This window comes from Triturus cristatus, chromosome 7 (assembly GCF_964204655.1).
Source record: "Triturus cristatus chromosome 7, aTriCri1.1, whole genome shotgun sequence".
Taxonomy (NCBI): domain Eukaryota; kingdom Metazoa; phylum Chordata; class Amphibia; order Caudata; family Salamandridae; genus Triturus; species Triturus cristatus.
In genome coordinates, this window is record NC_140590.1 from 1,751,284,927 (window position 1) to 1,751,296,950 (window position 12,024).

Genomic DNA, 12,024 nt, shown 5'->3' on the forward strand with positions numbered 1-12,024 from the left:
ATGGCGGAGGAACCACCCTTCAAAGGCTGGCTTGAAGCAGCATCATAATATGGCGGACGGTGCCGGCTAGGCACCACCACCATTTTGTTGATGCGGGGTGGGTCCGCTAGGCAATTGTAACAATTGCCTGGTTCGGACCCGTGGCGGACGGACTTTCCTTTGAGCCTGTGCCCAACATATGGTACTGCCCCGCTGTACCACAAGCCTTGCAGACTGAGAGACTGATTGAGATCTTGGCGGACAGGTTAGGGGGATGGATATCTCATCTGCCGAAATATAAAGTCAATCATCGTTGTGATGCAGTAACCCACCCGCCAATATCTAATTTAGATCCATTGTTATGAAATGGCTGTGTCCATGCTACTGCCTGCAGGGTTTTGTTCCTGTGACAAGACTCAGAGATAGGATCAGCACTCCACAGATAGTCCACAGACCTCCCCTTACTCTGTGTTTTTCCAGTAGTCGGTGCCATGCATCATTTCTTAACTAAATTTCCACACTATGGGCCATATGTAGGTAGCCCAATACCGGTCGGTAACGGCCGATTTTCGGTAAATATACCGTTACCGACCGGTATTTAGGCTTTTGTTATGTAGGGGGATCATTTCTGTATTCGGTAAGTTACCGAATCGGTAAAATTACCGATTCGGTAATTTTACAGATTCGGTAAATACCGAATACAGAAATGAGATGTAGGGGGAGTAAGTGGTGGGTGTGGGGATTCGTTATTTACCACCAACTGAAAGTTAGTGGTAAATGACGAAGGTCTCAGGTAATGCATTATTTGGCCCGTATATGTGTGCAATGTGGCAGACACACATGCCCTTAGGGCATGTATGTGTGCCACATGTGCACACATGCAGGAATCAGGGGTGCAACAGGGTGTCAATGTGACACCCTGCCACCCTTGATTGAGCTCCCCCATTACCGATTCGGTATTTACCGATTCGGTAATGGTAACTGGCTTCCCATTGATTCCTATGGGCCTCCTGGCCCATAGGAATCAATGAGATACAGGTTACCATTACCGAATCGGTAAATACCGATTCTAAAATACCGACACTTACCGAATCGGTATTTTTTTTACCTACATTACATTTACCGATTTCATAAATACCGAATCGGTAAAATTCGGTATTTATGAAGTGGTAAATGTAATTTACCTACATAAGGCCCTATACCCCATAATCGAAAAATATTGTGTTCATTACTACTTTAGTACTTCTCACCACACTCTTGCACCCCTGCCGGTCCACCTGCATGGTCCAATCCTTAGAATGTTCCCAGCTGGTGAGCAGACCAGTGACAGTTTCTGTTGACAGTTGGTGATGTGAGACAAAGAATAATTCTTAGCCGCTACCTCATTTGTAATCCATTTTTATGATTTGTAAGAGTATCACACCAAAATACTGTGGACAAGAATGATTTCAGAACTGCATACGTTTCTTTGTATTTGAAGGGTCATGGGTGTACCATGTGGGCATGAATTACCCCCAAGAATTAACACCCATTCCCCTTCACAACGTACCTCAACAGGTTTGACATCACAGGAGACTCCAACTGCGCCTACCTGAACCACGATGGAGCCAGAAATGCAAGATGCTACGCGGACAGGAAGTGGATCTGCACCATTGGTGATGTCTTGGGGCATCATAGGAAATCTCTCTCTCCTGGAGGAGCCAACCATGACCCACGAAAAGAGGAAAATTGACAAACGCTGGAACCCTATATCTGTAGTTGCCCCGCTCACTTGCAATCCGCTCAGCCAAGATATGTGTTCATGCCGCTGGCAATCACCTGCTTTCTTCCCAGTCAATCTGTTAAATCTGCTGGTCTGCCTTTCTTACAGACTGCGGGGCTACACTGCACTGATGAGGGTCAAGAAGCCGGAAATGTAGGGTTGGAGATGAAAGTGTTCAGGGGCAATGAAGATTTTTGTGTAAATCAATGCTCTATGCAGCATTGCCAGGTAGATGGGTCAGCAGGGATGTTGTGTTGGTGGAGGGAAGGCAGGGAGGAGGATGGAGAGGGAGAGGTCCTACAGCATTTGGAAGCGTGTGCTGCCACTTCCTGCAGGAGATTCTACATTCTACAAATGAACTGGAATTATGATAATGGTATTTTCCCTTTTAATGCAAAACCAATTGGACTTTTCATAAACGCCTGCATATCGTGGTGTCACAAAACCCTACGATACTCATATTATGAGGCTTTAGCATTCAGTAAGAGTGCTTCACTATTTACCCATTCTTTAGAGCGCAAATTGCACATCCAGTCAATGCTAATACAGAGTGGTGAAATATTTTCCAGCTTCCCTCTTTCGTATTGCTCTGTCTGTGTATGCTGAAAACACACCAGGGGATTGAGTCAGGAAAAGCAGGAAAGGCTAGAAACAATGAGTTGATCAATAACTGGTATCCTCGTGAAACTCTGCAAACATACCAGGAAATTTGCACACCAGTGTTTTGTTGTTGTGTCATTACAGGAAAAAAGTGTGAATAGTAGGGACAGCAACCTTAGAAAGGATTACTAAATAATTTTTACTAAATTAATTTGTTTTCAAACCACTGGTGGAGAATGAATCTAGGTGATCTTTACTCCCTGTTCACAATATATTCATTATCCACCAGTCCAAAAGGTGTGCAAGACAGAGCAATACGAAAGAGGGGAGCTGGAAAATATTTTATCCCTCTGTATTAGCATTGACTGGATGTGCAATTTGCGCTCTAACGAATGGGCAAATAGTGAACCACTCTTAATGAGTGCTAAAGCCTCATAATATGAGTATCGTAGGCTTTGGTGACACCACAATATGTAGGTGTTTATGAAAATTCCAATTGATTTTGCAGAAAAAGGGAAAATAAAATCCATTACAAATATCCATTACATAATATACATGAATTACATCCTTTAAAATCGGGGACCTACTAATACAAAAAAGCTTTCCTCACATTGCTTGCTTTCAAAATAAGAATACAGTCAAATGCTAGTGTTCAACAATTTTCCCTTCACAATTAGATATCTTCTCAGAAGATGTTCTTGTGGTTTTTCTACAGACCTGGGGCTCTCGGAGGCTCATCAACATGGTGCTTTTCTTTATGCTCATAACACACCTTTCTCTATAAAACCGCGTAGGGCTGAACATATAAACTGATCACACTTTTAGTGCTGCTGTTATACAGCCCAGGGGCTGTAAAACCACAGTTCACTCATGTGAAGGGCTCAACATAGGTTAACTGTCTCCCTGAAAACAAAGTTGCTTTGTAAACCTGACACAGTCTGGTTCTCAAACAAAACTCTGGAGCACAGCAGATGGCTCTTAAGTGTCCATCTGGGCTCATGTTACCAGCGGGTCAAGAACAAGCGGTAGAAACCAGGTTGCGGGCAGAGACCAACATTTCATCGCATGTCCGCCACAGCCTAAGCACGGAAAGTCTGAGGACTCCTCACAACAGAAATAATGGAAATTCCCTGCCTCTTTCTGATTTCTGAAGAAGACTAAGAAAACCAGCCTAAGTGAACTGATGGAAAGACATTTTTGGATTCATTCAGTAGATCAGAGGGATCAAGAGGGATTCTACAAGGTCCCGCCTCAGGTTTGTTTCAGAGGAGGCTCTTCGAGTTCGAGCACTTATGCGTCATTTGTTAGATACTGCTCAAGTGATAACCCTCGCAGTAGAAGAGTTTCTTTAGTTTCAACACTTAAATGGAGCTGTCTCAGGAATCCATGATCAGGATTATCTGAGGCACAGAGGGCCTGAGTTCGTTCAGCTGATCAGGAAAGCTTTGACTCTGATCTTTTTTCCCAAAAAATTGAATTGTGGCTATCGTTTTCTCTTCATTAGGGTTGAACACAATAAAGGGTTGAACACAATAAGTATACACCTTTATAGAGGTGTGTGCATGTGTGACTTGAAGATCCGTGTAACTTTAGGTGATGAATTCCAGCAGGGCTGACTCAGCATTACATTCTTTAGAGGTAAATGAGTACCATTTAGTTTGGGTAACACAACACCTATCGTGCAGTTGCCAGCAGACAATGGAGTGGGTGGCATCTGACTTTGCTCATGCTCATTTTAATTAATAGTGGGCCTCACTAAACCATCTAAAGAAAGTCTAAAAACTTTAAAGTGGAGAAACCCTCGCCCAATCTCCAAGAATGAATTGGTTTTAAAAGCAGGCTCCAAATTGCCAAAAAAAGGTGAACATTCACCAAAAAAACAACACAGAATGGTGGCTGAAGGACTGCCATGTTAATGAAAAATGTGTGATTAGTCAAAATTAGCTAATATTTATTCCTCAGTGTTTTCACAGGTGGATGGTGATGAACCTAGATCTCCTTATTGAGTTGGCCACTATATAATGTACAATTTCCCAGATTCTGGTCCCTGTTTCTCTATAAAACTCTCTGCAGCACGCATCACTGATGCCAACAACCACCCCACTTACCCAAGATTGCATTACTGTCCGAATGGGAAACAAATAAATGACCACATCTAGGGTTGTCATGCAGGTCAGACAATTGGTTCTTATTTCCAGTTTTAAGATGTCGTGGGCTCGAGCAGCATGGTAATGCGAAGCAGAGTAAAGTCAGTCTGCCCCGGTGCCATCGTTTTGCTCTTTCCCATGATGCTTTGATATACCACTGGTAAGGAACCAATGCGTTTTGACTACCGTTCAAAGCTTGGAAAGCTTCCTCTGAAGGGACGATTCATGTCTTCTTCCAGGCAGAGAGTCTGATTTCCAGTCCTTTCTCTTCTTGGTCTGATTATGGACATTACTGCGCAATCTTGGGTGCATCCCCATACCCCCCATCAACCAATACTGCATTCCTCTGAGTGGGGAGCGCTTAGAAACTGCAACAGGCTGCTATACATATTGTTTTGGGGGAACACTGTTTTCTCTACCAGGGTCATAATTAAACTTACAAATCCAAAAACATGCAGTCACATTGAATATTTACCAATGTGTTTTGCATGTGGACACCGACAGGATGAAAACCCACCTCATTGGCACTGTCATGTTCTATTTGTGATGTCACAGACCCTCCACGTGGGCTCAATACCCCATTCTGCTTCATAATGTTGAGGTGATGTTTACCTGCCACTGTGTGGAACATGGCAGGGATGTTCAACACCCACTTGTCACCTTAGACAGCAGGCCTGTTAAAAGCGAGCTCTTCTTTTCTTTTTGACTGACACAAAGCAAATGTATCGACGCTCTTTGTTCTACCATCAGTTGTTATTGTGCCATCGTATGCCATCTTTGCATATAACCAGTACACGCTGGGTACGCTCTCTGATGGTATGAAGTGTGCAGCAGTGTAAATTGCTCTCAGTATGACAAAGCCCAGATGGGCCTCCTTGGACGCATACTGTACTGCCAAAGAACATCCCACCCCAGTCTGTAGTGTTGTCCACCCACCGCTGATGGCACACAGTGCCGGACACATATTACTAAAAGTGAAGTTATTGTCTCAAAGAGCAACATAAATAATGTTAGATTTGTATCCTCATATAAAAATGGAAACAATTTAGTTGACAGCAGAAGCCCTTTGAGAAAAACGTATACTTTCAAACCAACCCATTCAACTGAGGCGCGGGGATCTTGGGTGTGTACCTGGTGGCGTGACTGGGCCAGGAGAGGTCTGATTTTGGCCCCGCGGCTCAGGGACTAGCATGACCATGCATCATCAATGTTCCCAGTAAAGGTGGCAACTGAATTCCAGGTCAATAGAGCACTTCTCAGATGGTGGACATCAGAGGAAGGCTCTTGGACCTCAGGACAGTAATGTAATTTTAACTCTCACTAGTGCTGTGGGATGGCAATCTCCCCAACCGACTGGAGGAACAATCAGGAGAGCTCTATGGTCAGACTAGTCTGGGCAGCCAATCTATTACATCTAAATTCCACCCATTTACATAGACAGTGGTGACACTTAAAATCTGTTATGGATCAGACCCTCTAAGACCTCCATTGGACACATTTCTAGGATTTCAGTTACACTTGTGATTTTAAGTATTGTACAATAATTTAAGGACATACTAATTTTGATATAATTGTTAGCCAGTTTGATTTTTTGGCAGGAAGTATCTCCTTCCTGCACAAAAACAATCACTTGCAGCATTTTCCTCTTTCTGTGTGTGGTGAAGAATGCAGCAAACCTAGAAAGAGGAACAAGCAAGGAGAAATAAATATATGTCTCCGCGTTATGCCACACCTTGGGGGGCACAGCAGTTTTTACGCATTTCCAGGTCTACCACTTATGGTACATCTGGGAATGCATCAAAATCCATGGGTTTTGCATCGGAACACCCACGCACCACCAATGGAATGCCTCCCTGAGGCAGAGTAATGCAATGCAGCGATTTTTGTAGCTTTACTGTGGATTATCAAATCACACAGACCACAGAAGGTGGCCATATGTGGCATGATAAATCGCAATTCAAGGGATGCTTTGCTTTTGCCCCCCATTGCGTGGTGTAAAAACAATGCAACCCTTAATAAATATGGCCCTGAAACTCTCCATGCCTGATGTAAGTGGCTCCTCCACTCCTGGTTTATCATTTACTTTCTAGTACTGGTAACCTTCCATTTGTAATGGTAATAAATAGCAATTGTGTGGACTAAGATGCAATGGAAAGAGGGCTAGGAGAACCCCTTCTAATTGGCATCAAGCAACCTGGGATTTCTAAGAAAATGTAAAACATTCTAATTTCTTTAGAATTTAAGTATATGGGGCTTTGGTTTCCTTAAAATACTCTAATTTTCAGGTGACTAATCCATTTCTAACGTCCCCCTACTCTCAAATGCTTGTTTTCAAATCTGTTTATTAATTGCTGTTATTTTTTCTGTTTGTCCATCTTTCATATGCATCAATGATTCACAATATTTTCACTGTGTGTATTCAGAAGCATGCTGAATATAAAAAGTCTATTATCTTTTACATGTTAAATCCAAGTCTGTACATGGCATGCAAACATTTTACGGACAGTTCAACAAAGTGCTACCGTAATCTCCATGTGAACAAGGATGTCAAGTAAACCTGGGAACAAGTATTCACATGCAACTAATTTAAAGAAAAATTGTTTTAGTGACACAGAGTTTTCTGTGTGGACTTAATGTATACCAACGTGTAAATCAATATTTTTATGACAGAATGTTCTTGTCTTGACTTAATCAATGTGAACGTTGATTCAACGCAAACAACCAGTATCTTTTGGTATAATCTGATTCAGCCAAACTAAATTGTATTTTTTTAAGAAAAAGACAATTATGCATTCTTAACATTCATAATGATGTGAGTGATAGAAGATGTTTTGAAAAAGAAAAGTACACCTAAAGTGAGAAAAACCAAAACCAAACAAAAGGAAAATATGGTGGTAAAGTTTGTGAACATCTGAGGTATATTGGCAATTTCATCCAAAAGACAGGCAATTATATTTAATACAATTAAAGACACAGGGATTTCTCAATGTGCCACCCTTATAAATAAATATATAGACTGTCTTTTTTGTGTGTCAACGAAGTTTCAACCCAGTATCCAATACTAGGATCTCAAGAGGACTGTGGTAACCTGGGGATGGCTGAAAATTGAGATGGTCCTATTCACTTCTATAAGTTAAGGTCAATTCATGTTATCTGCAGACCGCATCTCCGATCAGGAGAGCAGTGTACTCTGCCATTCAGGAATCAATCTCTGTCCATATCACGGGCTTCAATTTACTGAGCTTATCTTTGCCTAAATAGAAACCTGTCAATTATTTCACCCCATTACTGTGAGGGAGTAACAAGGGGCATCATGCTTTCGTGAATTGGCCTTAACTGCCACCATCTCTACTCACCTTGAGTTCGCCAGTGAACACATTCTGGGCTTGCAATTATTCCTGGTCAACACACCCACAGTGGGCCTTAAAGGAGTGGATAGGACCTTCTTAATTTCCAGCCATCCTCAGGTTGCCGCAGTCTTCATGAGACACTAGGATTGGATATAGGGTTGAAAGGCCGTCAACACACAAAAAAGACAGACTGCACATGCATGGGTGGAACATTGAGAAATCCTTCTGTGTCTGTCATTGTACTAAATATTTTTTTAATTTTAATTTATTTATAGAGCGCAGACTTGACCCGTTAGGGTATCAGAGCACTTTACAGGGTTAACAGGTTCTATACAAATAAGGCTTAGGTGGGGGGGTGGAACATTTGGTATAAAAACAAGTACAAACATTTTACAAGAATGAAGGTCCAAGAGTTTAAGGAAGGAGTGCCTGGAGGTGCCGGGTTGATAGCATCTGGTCAGTCCAAGGTGTAGTAGCAATAGAATAAAAACAATGTCCCAATATCGCCAAAGCCTCCAAATGTGATGGATTGTGGCTCTTGGTCCAACAGACACATGATATGGAACAGGCACTTGCTAAGTCAAGAGGCATACGCTCAGTTGTTAAATGTAATACAATATGGGGACTTGGCTTTAGATAGCCTCTTGGAAACTCTAGGATATTTAATGTGGTGTAAATAAGAGGATGAGAATGTATCTCAGTACTTATCTCTTCCTATGTGCTCCTAGTTTAAATATCTTATCTGTGATATAATTTTTTGATATTGGCGGTATGCGGCATTGATACTGTTCTGATGTATTTGATTGTTCTATGTATTGCCTAATCATTGACAAATAAAATTTTTTTAAAAAAAAGAATAAAAACAATGTCCCTGAGGCAAGTGCAATGCAAGAATTAGGAGACAAATTTGCCCATTAGGAAAGTTTTGGCTTCCTTTTTAAAAGCAGTCATTCAAACATATTCTTTTTTTTTTTTTTTTTTTTTTTTTGAAAAACCTTTATTACAATTTCAGAGAAATACAAGTATGGGCCTACAACCAACAGGCCGGCCGCTAAAATGCAGTGTAACCCTAGGTACAGCTGAACATTCACGTCGATGAAGCAACAAAAAGGGGTCACTGGAGAGTTAATCATCGCAGTCGGCCGCAGTCGCAGTCCATAAACAAACAAGAAAGGTTTCATATTTTTAAGGAACGAAAAACAGCAAACACACAAGGCAGAGGAAATTAATAGCAGTAGCATGTGCCCCTCGTATCGAGGGAGTAAACCAACCCGGGTAGACAGAGGGGGAGGGGGGGCAAGGCCGAAGAAACCAAATTCGCATGTCGCAGGAGCATACAGGAATGCGCGGGCTAGGGAGACAGAGCGGCACCTATCTCACGCGTCTGAGGCGGGGCACATATACCTCCGCGATAGGAGTTCCAGGGACCCCACACCTTAATCCACTTTCCAGGCTTGCCTCTCGCCACATACACCGTTTTCTCTCTGAACATACACCAGTCCATGTGTTCTGTCCACTCGGTGACCGTGGGTGACCTCTGGGAGCCCCACAATTGTGCAATGTCACGCTTCGCTACCATATAGCCCAGAGTCACCCACTGCGTCTGCGTCGCATTGTAATCAGTCGGCTCCCAGACATTCAACAGACATCGTCGTGCCTCCGGCAACAAGGCAACATGCGTGACTTCTTCTAACACCGCATGCACTCTGCACCAAAGCCGAGTCACCTCCGGACACTCCCACAGGATATGGAGGAAACTCCCCAGTAGTCCACAGCCTCGCTTACACAAACCATCCACCGAATATCCCATACGCATCAAACCAGGCCCCGTGACGTACACTCTATGGAGTATTTTAAGCTGGACGAACCGCAATCGGGCCGGGATAGCCACCTCTTTCGGGGAGGCCACCGCTGACACCCAATCCTCGTCGTCCAGTTCTAAACCGACGGCAATCCATGTCTCCCGCAATGAAGCCAGCAAACCCATTCGATCATTAATAAGCTTCTTGTAAATCAGCGAAATGGTGCTATCCGGCACATAGCCGTCCAAGATCCTGTCCTCCAACGGGGAATGCTCCGGAATAGCCGCCACGTCCGAAAACACGGAGCACAAGGCATGATGAACCTGAGCATACCGATAGTATTCCCTATCATTCAACTGATATTCAGTTTTCAGCATGTCGAACGTCTAAAATTTCCCTTTCGTCCAGAGATCCCCTACCGTGCTGATACCAATCGTATCCCACTTCTCAAAGCCTTTCGTAGTATACAGATAGCCCCAACGCTGGGATGCATACAATGGCGTAGCCCGAGTCAAGCGATCCCTCCACCCCATCGCCGCTTTTGCTGCATGCCACACCTGTACCGCGACCCGCGTCGGGCCCGTCAACCGCGCATCGAGGGACCCCGAGTATAGTGCTCGATTATAGTCTCCGCCCGGCAATAGCAATTTGTCCATCTCAAAAGCCGGGTTCAAAGCAGGGCCATACATCCCGTGATTGACGGCAGCCAACTGGGAGGCCCAGTAGTATCGCTTAATGTCAGGGAGGGCGACCCCCCCATCATACCACGGTAGGGTTAGTTTGGCAAGAGCAATCCGCGGCCGCCCATCCCAAAACAATCGACGCTGGAGACACTCCACCTCCCGAAAATAACGGGCCGGTACTACGTCCGTGGTGTTCTGTAGGGCGTACAAAAAGCGTGGCAGCGACATCATTTTGAACAGAGCTGCCCGGCCAAGTGGCGAGAGCGGCAGCCGCCGCCAACCCGCCACATCCGCCCTTAGGAGCTGGAGGGGGGGGGAGAAGATTCCGTTCATAGCGGGCCACCGGGTCCAGTGTTATAAAAATTCCCAAATAGGTGAATCCCGACGTCGCAATCTGGATAGGGCACCCCCGCGGGAGGGGGGGGGCCTCCCCGGAAAGAACGTATACACAGGACTTAGCCCAGTTAATGACCAATCCGGAGTTGCGACCAAAGGAGCTCAAAACATCCACCAACACAATGAGCGATTTGCGCGGTGATGCAAGATACAAAAGGATATCGTCCGCGTATAGGGAGACCCGGTCCTCGTATTCCGGCGTCCATCTAAGGCCACGCATCGAGGGTTCCCACCGCAACCACTCCGCAAGGGGCTCCAAACAAAGCGCAAAGAGGAGAGGCGACAGCGGACAACCCTGTCGGGTGCCCCTGCCCAAGACAAAGGGAGCCTCAAACATATTCTTGGCACCTGACATGCAGGTAACTACTGTGGCTGTTCAACTCTGTGTGTTACTTTACCAAGAATTGACATTTTTATATAAAGGTTATGTCTGGATCACTGCAATAATGTCAAACTCACTAAGCAGTCTCCTAGGATTCCAACCTGTGACCTGCAAATCAAATATGGTGCACTTTTTGACTTGTGAACTACAAAATGGCAATGGTCATGATGCATGGGGACTTTACTCCCTGCAAATTGGTGGCCATTGTTTATTTTCCCTGCCTGAGTTTGCCACGCCTCACTTGCTGGACCAGAGCAGAGAAGGTATGCATTGGGAAGAGCATCTAAACAGGGCTGTCACCCGATGCGTGAGTGATGGCGTATCTGTGGCAGACGGGCACCACCATTGATTCCACTGGTGCTCAGCAGTTTCCCATCTCATAATGAAGTGAGAATCACAAACTTTGTGGGATGAGAGAACCTTCAAGTTTTACTTGGATTTATCATTATTGCTTTTTCTGAGATGATTGAATGTGGTCAAAAACAAATTCTCACAAAATTTCACAATTAGACTTCACGCTCTAACTATATTGTGTGGAAACTGCCTTTTGATGAGCTATGCGCCAGATGCGGACTACAACTATCTGTGTTCCATTAAGTACAAACTCCAGTTTCTTCATCAGAACCCATACACTGTCCACTCTCAAATCATTACCTGCCCCTTCCTGTTTCCCATCTTCTGCTCTGTTTCTCCTCTGTTTCCTTAATGTGCCTGATTTACTTTATGGAAACAAGGCTGTCAGGTTAATGGTTTGTGAACAGAATTGCAGCTGCAAACCACTGATACATACTATACTGTACTGGTTCCCAATTTGGAAGGAACCCCAAAACTCATCCTTCTAAATTGCGAATTGGCATGGCTTCCTAAAACCATTTTCTATTCGTAAAAAAAAACAGATTCACCAAATGGGTTTTGTGCACAAG

General features: G+C 44.1%; 1 protein-coding gene across 1 annotated transcript in view; it reads left to right on the plus strand.

The window, feature by feature from the left end:
• LOC146812994 (C-type lectin domain family 2 member B-like) overlaps positions 1-8,701 on the plus strand; it is a 168,665-nt gene extending 159,964 nt beyond the window's left edge. The window contains exon 5 of the mRNA XM_085620012.1: positions 1,537-8,701. Coding sequence (XP_085476138.1) covers positions 1,537-1,711 — 175 coding nt within the window. The 3' untranslated portion in view covers positions 1,712-8,701. The remainder of the gene's footprint in view (positions 1-1,536) is intronic.
• The last annotated feature ends 3,323 nt before the right edge of the window (positions 8,702-12,024 follow it).